Source organism: Heloderma suspectum, chromosome 1 (assembly GCF_057233095.1).
Source record: "Heloderma suspectum isolate Gila_16-S chromosome 1, 16-S_ref, whole genome shotgun sequence".
NCBI lineage: Eukaryota > Metazoa > Chordata > Lepidosauria > Squamata > Helodermatidae > Heloderma > Heloderma suspectum.
The window spans coordinates 373,811,796-373,833,117 of NC_139458.1; the positions used below are offsets into that span (position 1 = coordinate 373,811,796).

General features: G+C 41.0%; 1 protein-coding gene across 4 annotated transcripts in view; it reads left to right on the plus strand.

Annotated features, from left to right (window-relative positions):
- Positions 1 to 21,322, plus strand: part of CNST (consortin, connexin sorting protein) — a 74,899-nt gene that overhangs the window by 19,864 nt on the left and 33,713 nt on the right. For all 4 annotated transcript variants that reach the window (XM_084828292.1, XM_084828293.1, XM_084828294.1 and 1 more), the window contains 3 exons: positions 8,797 to 8,975; positions 14,992 to 15,022; positions 20,125 to 20,211. In XM_084828292.1, coding sequence (XP_084684418.1) covers positions 8,797 to 8,975; positions 14,992 to 15,022; positions 20,125 to 20,211 — 297 coding nt within the window. The remainder of the gene's footprint in view (positions 1 to 8,796; positions 8,976 to 14,991; positions 15,023 to 20,124; positions 20,212 to 21,322) is intronic.

Consider the following 21,322-nt stretch of genomic DNA (forward strand, 5'->3'; position numbering starts at 1 on the left):
GTCCTGAAACGTTTGTTGATTTTACAGTTGGATGCTAAGGAAACCCATTGGCACAGAGCAGACCCTCCTTCCTGAATTTAGGTGGAGTTTAAATGTTCACCAGTGCTTCCTTGAAAGTTGAGAACTATTCGTTGAAAAAGATTTTTGCAACTGAAGGAGTATTTGTGGTTAAGATCAACCTAAAAGACCAGGTATTGCAGGAATATGGATAATTATAGTGGTAGTCTGTAGTAGGATCACCCCCATCCCCCAGTTCATGTAGTGAAGGCTTCAGGATCCTGAGACTTCATTATGAAAATCAACATGAGCTTTGTAAGTGCTTAGTTCTCTGTGAAGCCAACAATATCTAGACCTGCAGTTAGTAGTACATATTTAGCAAAGCATGTCTGCTTCCAAATAAAGTCCTGATATACAAAGGAGTTTGGGGAGATATTTATTGGGAAAAGATAAATCTGATGTGATTTCTTGGATATATTTGTGACCACATGTCAGCAACTATAACTGAACTGTAAGAACACTTATCTATGCATGATTAATTCAGCATTTTATATTTCTGTGCTACAGTTCTCTCACTTTAAAATAAACTCACATCATCTGAAGAGAGTAAACGTGATTTTTGCATTCCTGAGAGGTTGTTGCTGTAGATTTGGTCTGATTAGGAATAATTAAATAAATGTCATTGAAGTATAGCCATGCCAGTTTTAATAGGAAAGAAAAGATCCTTGTTCTTGACCATTTGACCTGTCAGTCCCCTTGTTTTGAGTTTGATTTTCAAATAGCGCATAGCATAGCAGCTATAACAAGCTAATAAAGGCCATGTTATACATGTAAAGGTAGTGCAGATTTATTTGTAGGTATGTAGCACATTAAGGCATCACCATGTTTGCAAAGTGTAATAATAAGCTGGGGTTGAAATGAGCAGCAGTTTTCTGTATTGTCCTGTCCTAATATAAGAATAGTACAGCATTGTTGTACAAACCTGTCTTGAGAATCTATCTGGGTCAGTTCCATGCAAGGAATTCATGGAAACTCTTTTCAAAAATTTAAATAAATTTCATTACTTTTTTTACTATAAAGCAAGGGAAAAATTAAGGTGGATAATACCCTCTCTGCCTGTTCAATTATTTTATAACAAAATTAAAGCTCATTGCATGTGAAGTCCCAGACGTGTTCCTAGATATTCAGCACAGTGTACTTGCATCAGTAGTTTCTCAACTCACTTTGAATCCTCATCACCTTTGTTTTACATCTGATTTCAAAAAGAGTTATTTCAGAACAAGAGTCCCTAAAAGGCATTTCAAATGTCCTCTAAATGTTATAAATGCTGTATAGCACATACTTGTGTAATATATGAATTTGACTTGCCATGTATTCTAAGGCTTGCCTGTTTGCTTTTATTATCAAGAGCTATCCCCTTGCATGCACCTTTAGTCCCCGCTTTCTGCATGTGGCTTGTTTTGAGTCCAGACTATAATGGTCCCATTACCCTGTGCCAGGCCACGCTGCTGTCCTCTGCCCCCAGCCCCACCCATTCATGTGCATTCATCTATTAAATGTTGGCGAGTAAAGGGAAGCTGTTGGAGGTGTCGAGGAAAGAACACAGATTTTATTAATACAGGAACCCTTTCCAGTTGTTCAAATGATTAAAATTCATGTGAAGGGGGAGAGTAGGACCATACCTACTGACTCCACCAATGTCATCACATCCCCTGTCCCCTACAAGAAGCCCTCAAAAGAGGAGTGGGTTAGGAATGTTTGGTATTTTATGCTGATGAATAAAATAACGGTCTTTAAGCAGATGTGGCTAGTAAGAATTAATAGCCTTCCAATTACTAGGGAGTTGACTATAATTTATTGCTTACTAGATTAAATTAAACTTCTTGAAGTGCTGGTGTATTATCAGTGCTTTAATTCTGGAGTGCCAAAACTTTTGGGACCCATGGGCACATTTGGAATTTTAGGAAAGTGTAGTGGGCACAACCACAAAATGGCTGTTGTAGGGGGCACGACCAGTCACAAAATGTTTGGAGCATACACACACACACACACTGAATGGGGGGGGGGAGAAAAAACGCACACAGAGAGAAAGGAAGGGAACTCAGAGAGAGGGAGGAGGAAAACAATCCACCCAGACAGAGGGGCGGGAGAGAAGGAAAACAACCCACCCTGATAAAGGCCGGCAGGGAGAAAGAGAGAGAGAGAGAGGTGGGAAAGGGAAACACAGCCACAGAGGGTAAAGGGAGGGAAGGGAAAGTCAAGCTGTGGAGTGAGAGGGAGAGAGGAAAAAGCCAATGAGGTCTTATTTGTAGCTGTAGCAATTCTCTTTGAGCAGCATAGGAAGCAGAAGTAAAGTCACTGCCCGTTGCACACTCTTCTCTCTATTCTGACCTCCCCACCCTCAGCCCAATGGCGCATCCCCCCCCCCCCAAACAAGGGAAAAACACAGCACAACATTGGCAACAGAGGGTGGAGGGTAAAGAGAGCCTTGTGTGGACACAGTGGAAGGTCTCTAAAGGTATTGTGGAGCGTGTGGGTGCCACATTGGCAAAAGGCACTTTAATTTAGCAGAAGGGGTGAACATCTTGTGCAGAAGGGCTGCTATTGTGTGTTTAAACTTAAATTTTTGTAATGTTTCTCTCCGTTTTTTGGTGTGTGTGTGTGTGTGTGTGTGTATTTGTACTGTGTATGAGAGATTAAAAAACAACAGTATCTTGTAATAGGTGGTTATTTTTGCCCATCAGCTCAAAATTTGGGAATATGAGCTTTGCATTAGATGTTATATGACAATATGCTATCTAACATGGCCATGAGTATATTTGAACAGGACATACTTGACTATATACTTGACTATAAACAATCGATGAAGACTTTAAAATATTAATAATCACCTTACTTTTAATAACATGGATACCTGGAGTGTACTATCAGTGGTATGACTCCTGAGTTGTTAACTACTGAAATAAATGAATAGGCTACAGTCCCTCTGAAATATGAGATTTAGGGGACTATTGCATTTATTTTATTTTATTATTTATTTAAAATATTTCTTGGCCACTTTTCAGGTCCGAAAGCCTCCCAAGGTGGCTTACAGCAATAAAACACATAAAAACAGTTAAAATATTAAAAATGATAAAACACAAGCACAATAAAATAGCAATAAAAACAACAATAAAAGTCAACAATAAAACCAGCAACAACAACAATGGCAGCAACAGCAGCACTCATATCAAGGGAAGGCCACGGTAAAATAATATGGTTTCAAGGCCATTTTAAAACCTGGCAATGACAGAGCAAGGCAGACCTCCCATGGCAACTTGTTCCACAGGTGTGGGGCTACTGCAGAGAAAGCCCTCTCACATGTGGTCACTCACCTAACTGCTCTCACAGGTGAGCAGATGAGGAGGGCCTCTCTTTCTGATCTTAAAGTGTGGGCAGGCTGGTATGGATGAAGGCAGTCCTTCAGGTAACTTAGTCCCAAATCATTTAAGGCTTTAAAGGTCAAAACCAGCACTTTAAATTGGGCTCTGAAACACAACGGTAACCAGTGCAGCTGGCGCAGTATAGGCATTATGTGGTTGAATTGCCTTGCCTCCACCAATACTTGGGTGGCCAAGAGCTTCGGCTATTGGGCGGTATAGAAATGAAATAAATAAATAAATAAATAAATAAATAATGTACAGCACCCTACAGTAGTCCAGCCTGGATTTTTATAGGACCTGCATGCTGAAGCATTCCATAAAGGATGTTAGCAATGTCATGAAAGTATCCACCCTTTATGCAAGGTTCTAAAGAGACTGGAGTACTGCAAACAGTGATTAGAATTTTTATGTTTTTACTTGATTTTTTACACTACATTTGCAGAAATTGTCAAGAATGAATGTACCTGACGTTAAATAATTTTTAGCCAAACAAAATACATTGATTATATGTAATAATAAAGTGGTTAGGATATTGGGAAGTTATTTTCACTTCTGTGGCCAAATCTTTAAAAGATCATAATGGCAGGTCAGATATATCTTGGTCCAACATCAGACTGAAAATACAAAGGTTATTTTTCTTGCATTGTTTATTTGTCTCATCATAAAGCTGAAATTCTGCTAGGCTGCTTTGTTTGAGCAATGGATGAACAAGGATAATGTCTGTCTAGTTTAGGTGTCTTTCAAATTAACTGTATTTTAAATAAATGGATATATTAAATGTTCAACAAATGCTGTATATTTATGTAAATATCTATGATATGGATAGAGGAAAAAAAGATATTTCAGTCTCTAACAGGTGGAAACATAAAGTTGAAGATTCAGCTACTGATTTTGAAGAGATTAGATGTAGACTTCAGAATTGGGGATCAATGGTGTATGCTGGGAAACAGAAGACATGAGAAGGGAGAGAACCTCAACAGCTGCTAGGAAATAGTTATAATTAAATGCTGTAGCCCTATATACCAGAAAATGCCCCAAAAGGAAGACATTGATTCTTTTTGTTCTGTATTGTAGCGTTGTATTCTCCAGGGTGTGAAAGTTTCTAACATTTTTTGCTTACATATAACTTGGTGCTTGGACATCTGGCAACATAAAAATGGGAACTGCTCCAAGTAGGGAAATGTCTTACCTCTGTGGTCCCAGATGTAGCCACAAACACCTCCCTGGCATCTGCCAGACTCCCTACCCCTCCTGATTGTTAAATTGTTGTTGTTGTTGTTGTTGTTGTTTTAACTGGGAGGCTGGCATGCTGCAAAGCACCAACCTGCAGCACCATCTTTATTTCCAAGAATGTCTTTGGGGACTGTGTGGGCCTTGGAGGCTTTCTTAGAAAATAAGAAAATAATGGCAGGGACTGCAGGCCAATGCTTCATTCTGAACCATATGCAGCTGCACAGAAAAAAGAAAAAGGTACTGTGCGGTGGTAGGAAGTGTTTGTGGCAGCGAAAGGGGTGGTGGAGAGTGAGGGAAGTGTTTTATTTGTACTGTGTGTATGTATGTTTTGCCTATTTTTTATGTTCGGGGGGTGCATTGGCTGTTGGTTTTTTGGTATGATGTGTTGTACATATGGGTGGAGTTTTGCCTCTCTCTGTGTGTTTCTCTGAGCATCGCCAGTTTGCCTTCAGTGAAATGGATATTTTGTTGCACTTTGTGAGGGCAGATATGTGATTTGGGGCTTAGGCTTTTTTATTTTATTTTTAGGCCTCCTTTAAGAGTAAAACCCTCTCTGCTTTGTTCTCCGTTTCTTGGCCAAGTTACTTGTCTCTGAGCCTCAACAGCTGAAATGTTGGCGCACAAAACAGTGGGTTCAAAAGAGTGATATGTGTTTTGGAGTTCACAGCCCACCTCTGTCTTTTAGTTAGGATTTTGAGCAAGCTGTCTTTACCTTTCCCACACCAATTTGTCATCAGGAAAATGGGTGTTTTTTTAACTGGCCACACTCACAGTGGCAGCCATTTTGTGAATGGGCAAGTTCTCCCTTGGCAGCCATTATGTCAAAGTGCCCACAGCACTTCCTCAAATTTCCAGATATGCCCACTAGCCTAAAAAGGTTGGGGACACCTCTCTTACCAGTATATTTTATTCAACTCTAGGATTATTTTTTTTATAAAACCAGGATAACTTGCGATAAACACAATTTCCATAAAGTAAATTATTTCATGGAAAAAGACCTCCTACTAGTGTGTGATGTTCCTGTTGTAAGTGTGTGTGTGTGTGTGTGTAAATCTTAAAATTCAGACTTATTTTGTAAGTAATAAACTACTGATTTTTTTTTTAACAAATGCCAGTTCCAGTGAATGTTCCTGTTCTCACCTTTGTTGATATGATTAACTGTTAAACTGTGTGCAAGTCCCAGGGCATGATCTGAAGGCACATGATCCAGCAACTTTGCTAAAACTAACCATGTCTGGATCTGATCAGTGCCTATATGATCAGTGAACAAGGGAACTCTATGCCACCTGGAGTTCCATGGAAGAAAAGCAGGATACAACTGAATTAAAAATAAAAACTGATTGGGATATCCTGAACTTGTAGTCTTTCTTTACTGACAAAATCTAAAGATATCCTCTGACATTTAGAAGGTTCTGTAAACTAGAAACCTTAGAATTAAAAATAATTTACATTGGAGCAGTTTCTTCTCAGACATAGAAACTGTCCATTTGGTAAATTGTACCTCAGATATCAAAGGTGTAAACTGTTCTCTTTTATGGTTATTTTCTTGCTGTTTTTACTCATGTTGCTAATGGCTTTTATAATTGAATAATAGTATTTTGATAGTTATCTTGATGAGTTTCAACTAATAGTGACTAGGGGGCCATAAAGGTGGCCTTCCTGAATTTTCTTAGCATGAGCTATATTAATTCAGGCAAGACCAATTTTGGAGAAAATAATTGCAAAACTCAATCCATTTTGTATCAACAATGCTGAAAAAATGAAACCAATTTCCAGGAAAATTAACTTTACTCATTCTACTTTAAGTGTGTTTGAATACCAATTTCATCATTATACACTACACTCATGAAAACTTTGCAAATTTCTTTGGAATATGCAAATTACATTTTGAGGCATAATAGCACTTTGAAACAAAGTCTTCCTAAAGGCTAGAGTAGTATTTGGGCATGGCACAAAGGGATAGTAAAGGTCACATGCTGCCATAAATAGAACACTATTATTTTGAATGTAATCTTATTCCATCACTAGTATAAAATTTCATAATTTCTTGAAATAAACGCTGGCTCTTGTTGTTCTTGGCCCCAAAATTGTATTGATCAAGAAACAGTACAAAGCCATAAACAACTTGGAACCACGATACCTGAGAGAGTGCACTCTCCCTTACCAACCTGCCCGGTCACTGAGGTCATCAGAGGGCATGCTCCTTGTGGTTCAGTGTGGTCCAATAGCCTGATTGGAGTCCACCAGGAGAAGAGCCTTCAGCATGGTGGCCCCCTTTCTTTGGAACTCCCTGCCCCAGAGGTCAGGCAGGCACCAACACTGTGTTTGTTCCAACGCCTCCTGAAAACAGTTATGTTCCAGGAAGCATTCTTAAATAACTAACCATGGTTTTTATTGGCATTCTGTTTTTAATAATTTTAATATTGGTTTTTTAATTATTTATCTTTTTTACTATTGTGCTTCTTGTGTTCACCACTCTGGAATCTATTTTGGATGGGGAACAGTATACAAATGTAAATTTGTTGTTAAAAACCTCCAGGCACTCCTGAATGAAATGGATTATCTAGATCCATGTCAGTCGGGATTCGGGCCTGGGTTTGGAACAGAAACTGCCTTGGTCACCCTGTGGGATGACCTCAACTGGGAGAGGGACAGGGGGAGTGTGACCCTGTTGATTCTCCAGGATCTCTCAGTGGCTTTCGATACCATCAATCATGGTATCCTGCTGGATAGGTTGTCTGGGCTGGGAATTGGAGACACTGCACTGCAGTGGTTCCACTCCTATTTGGATGGCTGATTCCAGAAGGTGGTGCTGGGGGATTATTGCTCTGTGCCTTAGCAATTATGCAATGGGGTTCCACGGGGCTCTATTTTATCCCCCATGCTGTTTAACATCTACATGAAACCGCTGGGGGAGGTTATTTGGAGGCATAGGCTGAGGTGACATCAATATGCGGATGACACCCAGCTCTACCTCTCTTTCTCATCAAACCCAGGTGAGGGAGGGCTATTCTGAATCAGTCCCTGGGCACAGTAATGGACTGGATGAAGGCCAATAAACTGAAACTCAGTCCAGACAAGACGGAGGTACTGTTAGTTGGTGGTTCGTCTGCCCAGCTAGGTGATGTTCAACCTGTTCTGGAGGGGGTTGCACTCCCCCTAAAGGATCAGGTTCATAGTTTGGGAGTGCTCTTGGATCCAGAACTGTCACTTGAGGCACAGATGAACTCAGTGGCATGGAGCACCTTTTATTAGCTTAGGCTGATAAAACAACTACACTCTTATCTGGACAGAGATAGCCTTGCTACAGTTATCCATGCTCTGATAGCTTCTCATCTGGATTACTGCAGTGCATTATATGTGGGACTGCCTTTGAAATTGGTCCGGAAACTTCAGCTAGTCCAAAATAGGGCAACAAGATTGTTAACAGGGACTGGCCAATGAGGTCACAATACGCCAGTACTTTTCCAGCTGCACTGGCTGCCAGTCTATTTCTGGGCCCAATTCAGAGTGCTGGTATTAACATTCAAAGCCCTAAACAGCTTGGGGCCAGGTTATCTGAAGGATCGCCGCCTCCCATATGCACCTGCTCAGACCTAAGGTCATCCTCAGGGGTCCTTCTCTGGGAGCCCCCACCAAAGGAAATGAGGCAGGTGGCTACCAAGAAGAGGGCCTTTTCTGCTGTGGAGCCCTGCTCCACAATATGGGCATACAGAATCAGTGATCTGTCAGATCATTCATATGTTTCAGTTTTCCTTTCATTCCTGAGGAACAAGGACTGCTTGAAAACTACAAGTGTAGTGGCTCAGGTATATGTTTAGAGGTTAAAGTATATAACAAATGTTTTATTGGCTATTGTACCAGCTATTTTGATATGGATTGTATCATAATGGTGCAAACACAGGTCCACTTTTGCAGTGTTGCTTTCCTGCCCTTTGTCTCCCACTGCATCCTTTGAAAAGCTTTTCCTGAGAGACCCTGACTATCCAGAGTGGCTTGGGGTGGGGTGGGGAAGTGTGGGAAAGTCCCATGCATGAGCAGACCTCTGCTTGTGCAAGTTTGAATGCAGCCCTGTGTTTTTAAATATTTTTCAGACACTTCCTTTTTTAAGAGAAAAAATTGTTTTCTTTGGTCATTTCCGCAGCCAAGCAAGAGAAGACTGACATTACAGCAACAGCTTGTGCACAAGATGAAGATGGAAGCAAGGCAAAAGCAAATTGTCCACAAAAGGATCCAAACCAGACCTTTCAAGCCCTCTTCTCTCTTCTTCAAGAAGAATTTGAGCAGGTGGATTCACGAGTGCTGCCCCTGTGTCTCCATCAGGTAGCGAGAATACCTGCCTTATTTCTCTGTGATATTTTTTATGCTACTGTTGCTTAAATTCCACACTACAGAAGCATGTAGTGTACATCTGTGCATGTATTTGTGCATGCACATTGCATATTTTCCTACTGGAATCTGATTTCCAATAGCTCAGTAGCAGAGCACCTGTGTTGCACGCTAAAGGTCCCAGGTTCAACTCCTGGCATCCCCATTTACAGAATCAGATGGCAGGTAGTGGCTCTTCCTGGGACTCTGAAGAACCACTGCTACTCAGAGTAGACAATACTAGGCTAGGTGGACCAATGGTCTGACCTGCTGTAAAGCAGCTGCATATGTTTATATGATTTATTCCTAGAGAAAAACTTCTGGTTATAAATTTATCAAAGCTAAAGCAGACATGTTAAGAGCTAGGTTTTACAGATGTGGAAAAGAGGTATGGAACAATACCTAGATTTAGAGGTATGGAAGAACTTTTAAGAGATGGAGGTGATACATTTAGGAGTTAAAAATATGACACACGTCTACCATTGAATTTATCATGGATGGAAATAATTTCTTGGATTAAAATTAGCATTCTGCCTATTTTATTTCAGTGTTTATTAAATATCACTGACTGAATTGAAAGAATGAGAGGAGATTTATTTTGGCTTTTGTTTGGTTAAGAAACCTTGAAAAATTCTAAGTCATGTTCCCTGGAGATCCATAAGGGAAGGAGGACTATCACTTCCTTCTGTTATGATCTATTATTACACATTTCATAAGAACATAAGAAGAGCCGTGCTGGATCAGACCAAGGGCCAATCTAGTCTAGCATTCTGTTCACACAATGGCCAACCAGCTGTCGACAGGAAACCCACAAGCAGGACTTGAGTGCAACAGCACCCTCCCATTCATCTTCTCCAGCTACTGATGTACATAGGCATACTGCCTCTGATACCGAAGGTAGCATATAGCCATCAGGATTAGTAGCCACTGACAGCCCTATCCTCCAGGAATTTGTCTAACCCCCTTTTAAAGCCATCCAAATTGGTGGCCATCGCTACGTGTCTCAAATATGTATATTGTCAAAATGAACCTCTGAAAAGGAAAACATCGGAGCCACTTGTTGTTGTTTATTCGTTCAGTCGCTTCCGGCTCTTCATGACTTCATGGACCAGCCCACGCCAGAGCTTCCTGTCGGCCATCGCCACCCCCAGCTCCCCCAAGGTCAAGTCTGTCACCTCCAGAATATCATCCATCCATCTTGCCCTTGGTCGGCCCCTCTTCCTTTTGCCTTCCCCTTTCCCTAGCATCAGCATCTTCTCCAGGGTATCCTGTCTTCTCATTATGTGGCCAAAGTACTTCAGTTTTGCCTTTCATATCATTCCCTCAAGTGAGCAGTCTGGCTTGATTTCCTGGTGTATGGACTGGTTTGATCTTCTTGCAGTCCAAGGCACTCTCAGAATTTTCCTCCAGCACCACAGTTCAAAAGCATCTATCTTCCTTCGCTCAGCCTTCCTTATGGTCCAGCTCTCGCAGCCATAGGTTACTACGGGGAATACCATTGCTTTCACTATGCGGACCTCTGTTGTCAGTGTGATGTCTCTGCTCTTCACTATTTATCCAGATTTGCCATTGCTGACCTCCCAAGAAGTAAACGTCTTCTGATTTCCTGGCTGCAGTCAACGTCTGCAGTAATCTTTGCACCTAGAAAGACAAAGTCTGTCACTGCCTCCACGTTTTCTCCCTCTACTTGCCAGTTCTCAATCAAGCTGGTTGCCATAACCTTGGCTTTTTTGAGGTTTAATTGCAACCCAGCTTTTGCACTTTCTTCTTTCACCTTCGTCATGAGGTTCCTCAGCTCCTCCTCGCTTTCAGCCATCCAAGTGGTATCATCTGCATATTTGAGGTTGTTAATGTTTCTTCCAGCGATTTTAACTCCAGCCTTGGCTTCATCAAGCCCAGCACGTCGCATGATGTGTTCTGCGTACAGGTTGAATAGGTGGGGTGAGAGTATACAACCCTGCCGTACTCCTTTCCCAATCTTAAACCAGTCTGTTGTTCCATGGTCTGTTCTTACCATTGCTACTTGGTCGTTATACAGATTCCTCAGGAGGCAGACAAGATGACTTGGTATCCCCATCCCACCAAGAACTTGCCACAATTTGTGATGATCCACACAGTCAAAGGCTTTAGAATAGTCAATAAAACAGAAATAGATGTTTTTCTGAAACTCCCTGGCTTTCTCCATTATCCAGCGGATATTGGCAATTTGGTCTCTAGTTCCTCTGCCTTTTCGAAACCCAGCTTGTACATCTGGCAATTCTCGTTCCATGAATTGCTGGAGTCTACCTTGCAAGATCTTGAGCATTACCTTACTGGCATGTGAAATAAGTGCCACTGTTCGATAGTTTGAACATGCTTTGGTGCATCCCTTTTTTGGTATGGGGATATAAGTTGATTTTTTCCAACCTGTTGGCCATTCTTGTGTTTTCCAAATTTGCTGGCATATGGCATGCATCACCTTGACAGCATCATCTTCCAAGATTTTAAACAGTTCAGCTGGGATACTGTCATCTCCTGCTGCCTTGTTATTAGCAATGCTTCTTAAGGCCCATTCAACCTCACTCTTCAGGATGTCTGGCTCTAGCTCACTGACCACAACGTCAAATCTATCCCCAATATTATTATCCTTCTTATACAGATCTTCCGTATATTCTTGCCACCTTTTCTTGATCTCTTCTGCTTCTGTTAGGTCCTTGCCATCTTTGTTTTTGATCATACCCACTTTTGCCTGGAGTTTACCTCCGATGTTTCTAATTTTCTGGAAGAGGTCTCTTGTCCTTCCTATTCTATTATCTTCATCCGCTTCCGCGCATTGCTTGTTTAAAAATAATTCCTTATCTCTTCTGGCTAACCTCTGGAATTTTGCATTTAATTGGACATATCTCCCCCTATCACTGTTGTCTTTTGCTTTTCTTCTTTCTTGGGCTGCTTCCAGTGTCTCAGCAGACAGCCATCTTGCCTTCTTGGTTTTCTTTTTCTTTGGGATGTTTTTTGTTGCCACCTCCTGAACAATGTTGCAAACTTCTGTCCATAGTTCTTCCAGAACCCTATCTACTAAATCTAGTCCCTTAAATCTATTCTTCACCTCCACTGCATATTCATGAGGAATATTAGTGAGCTCATATGTCACTGATCTGTGGGTCTTCCCTGTTCTCTTTAGTCTGATTCTAAATTGTGCAATGAGAAGTTCATGATCTGAACTACAATCAGCTCCAGGTCTTGTTTTTACCAACTGCATAGATGTCCGCCACCTTTGGCTACAAAGGATGTAATCAATCTGATTTCGGTGTCGACCATCTGGTGAAGTCCATGTATAAAGTCGTCTCTTAGGTTGTTGGAAGAGAGTGTTTGTTATGCACAGTGAGTTGTCTTGGCAAAATTATATCAGCTTATGTCCTGCTTCATTTTTTTCTCCCAGACCATGCTTGCCTGTAATTCCAGGTGTCATTTGACTACCCACCTTAGCATTCTAGTCTCCTGTAATGAAAATGACATCTTTTTTTGGCGTACTATCCAGTAGGTGCTGCAGATCCTCATAGAACTGATCTACTGCTTTTTCGGCATCTGTGGTTGGGGCGTATATTTGGATCACTGTGATGTTAAATGGCTTACCCTGAATTCGAATTGAGATCATTCTGTCATTTTTTGGATTGTATCCAAGCACGGCTTTAGCCACTTTATTATTAATTATGAAGGCTACTCTATTTCTTCTGTGGTCCTCTTGTCCACAGTAGTAGATCTGGTGGTCATTTGATGTGAAGTGGCCCATTTCAGTCCATTTCAGTTCACTGACACCCAAAATGTCTATATTTAATCTTGACATCTCCCCAATAACCACATCCAATTTGCCCTGGCTCATAGATCTTACATTCCAGGTTCCTATGGTGTGTTGATCTTTAGAACATCGGATTTGTCGTTCACCACCAGCACCATCGGCTGCTAGCCGTCCTTTCAGCTTTGAGCCAGCTGTGTCATCACATCTGGGGCTAGTTGAACTTATCCTGTGTTCCTCCCCAGTAGCATTTTGACCATCTTCCGACCTGGGAGTCCTATCTTCCGATGGTATACTGACATATCTCTGGTTGTACTGATCCATTTAGTTTTCATGGCAAGAATACTGGGGTGGGTTGCCGTTTCCTTCCCCAGGGATCGTATTTAGTCTGATCTCTCTGCCATGACCTTCCCATCTTGGGTGTCCCTTCACGGTTTAGCTCATGACGTCATTGAGGTGCTCAAGCTCCAGCACCACGACAAGGTAACGATCTCCTTTGCTGAAGCGGAGCCACTTAGAGCAAGGATATTTTAAAATGACTTGGGAGTTTGTGTTTTGGTCAGCAGATGCTAATAGACTACAAGAAGAAATATAAAATATTTATTTTTCTTACAAGTTATTAAAAAATATTTCTACACCTTTCCATTGTATAACAAAGCCAAAGGCAGCAGCTTATAACTGATGTAATAAAACAACATTATACATAACAATTAAATAAAATCATACATTTGGTAACTGTATCTAAAAAATAATTCATCTGAGCCTGAAATTTCATTTGAAACAAAATAGGTTTTACCTGGTTACCGAATGCAATCAGGGAGGGAGAAAACAAATCTTCCAGGGTAGGGAATTCCAAAGTCTGGGTGCCAGTACAGTGATGGCTATTTCAAATGTATCCAGCAACTAAATTTCTGACAGCTGCAAGACACAAGAAGGTCCTTCCCTAGTGAGCTGAGTGGGTGGGAAGGTTCAGGGAAGAGATAGCCCTTCAGGTATCCAACAAATTTAAGGCAACACTAAAGCCTATATTGCCATTAGCAACTGTGTTCTTCTTTAGACTAATTTAGATCATGCCATGAGAGACTTTATTAATGGATTAAAATGTCAATAGTCAGCTACTAGGATTTCTTTCTAAATTGTCATTTTTTCTAGATATAATGAATTTCAATTGGATAACATAGGTAAATGGTTTATTTCAATTTCATTTAACTAAGAAAGTTATTATCAAGTAAACTTCAATTATTTAATCTGAGAGAACACAGAAGAAGTATATACTTTTGGAAAGTAGAATGAAATGTTAAACTTAATCCCAGAATGTTACATATAATAGAGAGAATTGGGGTCATCTGATTGAGAAGAAATGTTAGCAGTGAAGATTGTGAAATTGCAAATGAGGTCAAATAGCTTAATTGTGTTAGAATATTCAGTAGTCACAAATCCAAGCAGAGGAGCCATGATATTTGGTGTAGCAATAAACAACATATTCTTTTGGCACCTTAAAACAGGGAGATATATTGTGGTATAAACTTTTGTGGGCCAAAGCCCATGAAGAAATGTGCATTGGCCCATGAAAGCTTATGCCACAATATATTTGTTAGTATTTAAGATGCCACAGCAGTCTTAGCTGAGCATTTTCAAGTATTTGCTTTCATTGGTGTGGGCAGAAAAAATTATAACTCTCAGGATTGTAGAGGAAGTACTTAAATATAAGAGGTTGCAAAGTATATAAACTTGGTGGCTTTTTTTTGTTTACCTCTGTGAATATTGGATGCTTTGATAAAATATAAGTACAGAGGAACTTACAGTGGAATCCTGTCAAAGTTTACTCAGCAGTAATTCCCACTGTATTTAATGGGGTTTAGTTCCAGGTAAGCGTGCCTAGGATTTCAATCTTATTATTGTTTCCAAAACATAATTGCCATCTCTAATCTCACATCCCAAGTTGTACAAATAGTATCTTGCCATGGTCCAGACTAGTACACCACATTCTTGTACATTTTACATAGATTCTGGTGTGGTTTTGTGTTTGTAGATAAAAGTATTCAAATGAATTGCGCTCTGGCTCACAAACATTCCAGTATGACCCTTGGTATAGAACCGATACCTTTCCCTGAAGGGTGATATGAAGTGTGATAAAGTTACTATAATATTATAATAAATATTTGAAAATATTAACTACTTCTTTCCTTTCCTTTACAGATGGCTGAAACCTATTTTCAGGATGGAGAATGTATCCTTTTAAAAATCAAGATAAAGTTGTGTGTCCTCAAAAATAAAGCATATGGCTGAACACTTTCAACTACTGGTCAGGGTAAAGCAAAGTGAAGATGATAGATTATCTTTAAGTGTGATTATTTGGTTTTCTTAATTCTGTAGTGGTGGCATATAAGTATTAAATTCTTCTCTCAAATATGTACAGATACTGTTGTAACAATTCTGAAGGCAGAATGTAAAAGTTCCACATATGTTGATATGTGAACGTGATGTTCATGGGCTTGCACATTAATGTGCATGTGCTTGCTTTAACTGTATCGTGCATAGTAGATTTGGTCTTCCTCTCATCCTATCCCAACCTAACGTAGCAGAATTTTGCACTGCATTCATACTAGCCTGTTTCTGGACACACTGTGTTCTCTAGATTATACCAGTTTTTCAGACTAAAGTGCTAGCTGAACATTCATAGGATATGTATTTGATAATTTTTATTGAAATAAATCAGATCCAAGTATGGGGAAAGGGGATTCAGGATAGAGCTTTGGCTTCTCCACCACACCCCCTTTCTCAATCCCTTTTTTGTTTTGTTAAATTACAGCACCTCACAGCAGTTGGCAAACTGTCCCTAAATTTAGGATACCTGTATGAGACATCTCTTAATAGCTGTGGTCAGGCAAGGCAGCTGGGGAAGTTCCATTGTACACGTGGAAGCATTTTTGCATGCACTTAAGTCTTTGTACTTTGGCCTATAGACTTCTAACCTGTCTAATCTCAAAAGGAAACGCTAAAAAAGAATTTATATAAAATATTTAAAATACATAATAGGTATAATGTCCCTAATACTAGATGCATTTCTCCTCTTCTCTTGGTTGGGTACTGCATTTGAGTAACAATCTGCTAGGGACAGTTGCTGTATTGTGTGATTTTTCACTTTCATGCTGCAAATACGCGCAATCTAACCTGTAAAATTACTTAAATGTTACATTACAAAGAGTGTTGCATAATAATGGTCTTATGCAGATATTTCTTTGGTGCAAATAAGGAACAATGTGCAGCTTTAGATCACTGAATACAGTAATTATCTTTCACTTCTACACTGTGTCAAATTGCTAAAAAATAAAAAGTAAGGGAGGAATAGTTTCTAATGCAATTCTAACACTGGTGGTGGTAACCCTTTGGGTTGGATTCGGAAAACATCAAGTAGAACTCTGCTTATGCAATCGGGCCTGCAGCCCTTTACGCCCACCAAAAGTCACTCATATGATGGACCCTTTAGAACAGTGTGGGATGGGACAGCGGGGTGAAGGCTGCAACAGGATAAGGAAACTGGAGGAATTTGGCAGGGCTGCCTTGTGCTTTTCCTCTCATGTAAGACATCTCTTGATCCAACCCAGTGTCCATAATTGAATGAACTGAGTTACAACACTGGTTCACACTTGGTGGCAGCCTCCACTCCAATGCCCCAGGTGTACACAGGACTACCAGAGGCTCATGGCTGGGCAGTACTCATATGAAGGTGCCATTTGTATAAACTGGTTTCCTCCACATGGAGGCTGCATGCAGAACCACCACAATTTGTTCAGTTGCAGCAGAGGGCCACCAGCAAGTGTGAACAAACTAGGGGCTAGGGGTGCCATAGGGCTCTGTCTTGGGCCTGGTATTCTTTAGGACTTAGATGAAGGGGTAAAGGGAATGCTTATCAAATTTCCAGATGGCACCAGAAGGGGATAGCTAACACCTCAGAAGACAGGAATAAAATTCAAAATGATCTTGATAGAATAAGCAACTAGGTTAAAACTAACAAAATTAAATTCAACAAAGACAACATTCTGCATTTAGGTGACGACAACAACAGCAGAAGGGACTAGGTAATGTTTAGCCTGCAGAAGAGAAGACTGTGAGGGGACATGATAGCACTGTTCAAATACCTCATTGGCTATCTGTGGGAGATTTTCTTTCCTACACTGCCACCACCTATGGGGAAACTGCTCTTTCACTAGGCAGTCCCACCTAGGTTTCTTATTTTATAGCAAATGCTTATATTTCAGGGCCTAAGGAACTCTCTACCACTATAACCCAGAGTTCCATAAGCTGACCCTTTCCCGCTGCAACCAGTTCTCTTAGAATACTTTAAAACCTCCTCATAGTTTGGTATAAGAGGCTTAGGCATGAGATGGGTACCAACATTAGAGATAAGATGAACTACTAAACAAATAATTTACTAGAGGGATATTTTGTACATAGGGGAATACTAATATTTACTGTGGAGTTTTCAAAAGACTGCTTACTGGCCATTCTTAAGGATGTCAGCCCTGGCTCCCTCACAACATCAGCAACCAAAATGCATGTTAAAGAAACAGCAATCACTTTTATTACAACAGGACACCAACACAGGCACCTCACAAGAATCCATGGATCAGAGTCTTCAGTGAGCCCAAACTTAAACTCAGATAATCCAAAAAGGAGCCAGAAGCAGGATCTTAAAAGTCCAGCAGCATAATACAAGGCAGGGTCCCAAGGCACAGGAATCAAGGCATGCAATAGTTCAAGATCCAAGCGTAGTCCAAGTAAACATGTGTCCAGTACCAGCAATGTTGTACCCACAAACCTCCTTTGCCTCTGTGCCCACTTTTATATAGGGTGTTAACTAGAGTTCCTCGCTTGTCATTCTTGCCCTACTGGAAATCGTGGCCTGGAGTCTAGTACTCCGTCTAATTGCTTGCTTTTCCTCTTGCCTTTTTAGCTGGTGGTACTGTCTAGGAGAAAGTCCTGGGCCTGCCCTTCCTCAGCCAATTCTGTTTCCTCACCATTTATCAAAGAATGTTCCTCGTGCTGCAGCAGCTTGGGCACCTTTCCTCAAGGCCAACTGTGTCTGTAGCTCAGAAGGTGCACCTGCCTCCCCTTGACTGCAGTCTTCTGTGAAAACAGACAGACAAATTCCCAGCACCCTGTCACACTATAGCCCAACCAGGCCCCAGAGATTCCTCCATCTCTGAATCAGATTCCTCTTCTGAGACCACAGTGTTAGGGGAAGGCATGACAAAGAGGTATGTCAAGAGACACTGTTACTACTAAGAGCCTCTTAATTACTTTTTACCTCAGGCCAAGTTCCCTAAACCTGCACCCCAGCCAAATACATTGCAACCAGGTCCAGCTCTTGCGTACAGTCTTCCTCTGACGCACAAAGCTCCTCCTGTTGTATTTCTGGCTGCTAGGACCATTTATCTGGGGTTTAATGCTTGCTTCTGTAACCTTAGAGCAGTCTCTTGTCATAAAACAGCCACCTCCTCCCTACTCCTGATCTTCACCAGCCGCATATGGTTATCCCACAGAGAAGGAATAGCTTAATATTCAGACCTTAGCTATTCATTTTCTCCTCAGCTTTTTCCTAGTCCTTCTATATCACCACCCACCAACCAGCAGACCTTCTTCCTCCCTAACTACCAACAGATTCTCTCAATCTCTGTCTACTCCTTAACTGTCAACTGTCATTTCCCAACTGCGCTTTTTCACCTAACTAGAACCCCCAGCCAATTAGAATTAAATTTACCTGATCCAGGCCCCATCTAAAAATATTAGTGATTGGTTCTCTCTCCCCCTTCAGAACATCACTAAGGAGCTACTACTAAAACAGACCTTCATCGCAGTAACAACACTCGGCCTCAGGCTTACACAGATACATTGTAGCCTCTCAGAGGCCATACAGAATATTTACAGAACAACAGTTATATAGATGGCATTTCTTCATGCTGTCACACAGATGTGGGCCAAGACTTGTTTTCTGCTGCCTTAGAGGGCAGGACTTGGTTTAATGGGCTTAAGTTACAGGAGGGTAGATTTCTCTTGAACGTTAGGAGAAATGTCTTGCTGGTAAGAGCAGTTTGACAATGGAGAGATGGTGGGCTCCCCATCATTGGAAGTATTCAAGCAAAGGCTGGATACAGGGCCAGCATCGAGGACAGGCATGGTTGGGCACCTGCCATGGGCCCACAGCCCAGTAGGGGCCAACTGACAAGAATCTTCTGAACTTGCTGCTTGTCTTCATCATTGCAACTTGTTTGTTCACCTGCCTCTTGCTCTGGCTCAGGTAATGGTGGTGGTGAGAAGGAAGAGCAGTAGATGTTAACGCCTACTTGTTCACTGGCTTTCTGCCTATCAAGCAAGCAAGTGGTAGGAATGATGAGAAAGAGGATGAGGAGCAATAACAGCTGGTGAGAATGGCAGTGAGAAGGTAGACTCACTGAGGGAGGGGCCCATTGAGGGTGCTTGCTCAAGATCCTCAAAATCCTGAAACCAACTCTGGCTGAATAAGCTATCTGTTGAAGATGCTCTAGCTCCAGATTTCCTGCATCAAGCACGGGGTTGGACTAGATCACCTACAAGACTCCTTCCAACTCTATGATCCTAGTGTGACAGTCTAGATCTAAGATGTGATCACAAGATATGAATGAACTTAGATTGTCCAGTAACTCCCCAGTAGGCAAAAGTGATTCCAGGATATGGGTTTAAGTTTACTGTCTATTAATATATAGATTAAGTTTTAGTTTGTTACATGTCTAAGCCACATGGTATGTTGCAGAATACACAAGATGTTTGTGGCTGCTTTGATTTCCCCTTGTGCTTTCTTTCCCAAGAGATTGATTATAGTGGTAGCATTAGCTAGTCTGTCTCCCCCCCCCCCCCCCCGGGGTATTCTAGACAGACAACCAAACTTTTAGAAGCTTTTAGCTTTAAAGGACAAATTCAATTGCAGCTGTGTGTTTTCCAGTTTGGTCTTTTGAAGCAATACATTCTGGCAGGTGGTACGGGATTATATTAAATCTAGCATCTTTAAATGTGAAAGTCAAATTGCTGATGGGAGCTCTCATTCCAGAGAGCTTGTTGCCCAAAAAAGGAAATTTGTTTAGATGCATAGTGAATTAGGAGTGTTGACTGCAAGGGCAGAAATTAAGAGTGAACTCTTTTGAGTTGATTCTTGTGCTCATGAAGCCCCTGCATGTCAAGTTTCCCTCATATCATAAGGCAGACCACTGTTTTTAAAATAATATCTATACTGTGAATAATATCTATACTTGACTGTTAGTCTGTCTCGGTATTTTTCTTTACTTTTCCATTCAGATGAGAAAGCCATGAAGTTTATTCAGCTTGAACGGTTATATCATGAGCACCTACTTGCAAATCTTTCTTCTATTCAGCAGCAGTGGGGTAAGGGTGTCATATACTAGAAATTTTTCTGTTAGGTAACACTTGAGAAATCTGTTTTGGTTTTATTCTAATAGAATAAATCCTGGTTTGAAAAGAAGAAAGATTGTTGCATATCTCCATAGCACTGAACGTTGTGAGAAATACACCTCATTATTGGGGCAGAAGTATGTGTTTCTAACAGTGATGTGGCTTTTCCAGAAAATTCTGAACTGGAAATTTTTCAGGGAAATTTTCCAGTGCAAATTAGGTTAATTTACATGTGGCCCTATGCAAATGGGTCGTTTGCATAGGAAAAAATCTGTTTTAATCAGAAAATGTTCTGATGCTCTAGGGCAGGTGTGGGCAATGTGTAGCCCTCCAGATGTTTTGGCCTACAACTCCCATTACCCCTTACCATTGGCTATGCTGGCTAGAGCTGATGGGAGCTATAGGCCAAAACACCTGGAAGGCCATAAGTTGCACAGCCCTGCACTAGATAGGTCTAATTCAGCATGTTTATTTTACTAGTATTTAGTAAACAAAGCTTTAAAAATGTGCCCCATGTTAATGTTTTGTACCAATACACCACAGGTATTTGACCTGAAATATTTGAGGGGGGAAATTAAAGCACATTTGATGTGACTTAAATGTTATATTATGTAGAAATGTTTATTGGAATACTTGTAAAAATTTAAAGATAATAGCATGTACTTTTATTTATTTATTTTTTATTAAATTTATTAGTCGCCCATCTGGCCGGTCACCCAGCCATTCTAGGCAATGTACAACAATAAAAACAGTTCATACAATAAAATTTAACATTAAAAACATCACATTTCTAAAATTTCCCTAGCCCACCCCAAATGCCTGCCTGAACAACCATGTTTTTAATGCGCGGCAGAAGCTCATTAAAGAGGGGGCATGGCGGAGTTCCCTAGGGAAGGAGTTCCACAGAGTGGGGGCCACCACAGAGAATGCCCTCTCACTCGTCCTCCCCAGCCTAGCTGTCCTGGCTGATGGGACAGAGAGAAGGCCATCCGAGGCTGATCTTGTTAAGTGGCCTATCTGGTGTTGCTGGAGGCGCTGTTTGAGATAGGCTGGGCCGGAACTGTACAGGGTTTTAAAGGTCAAA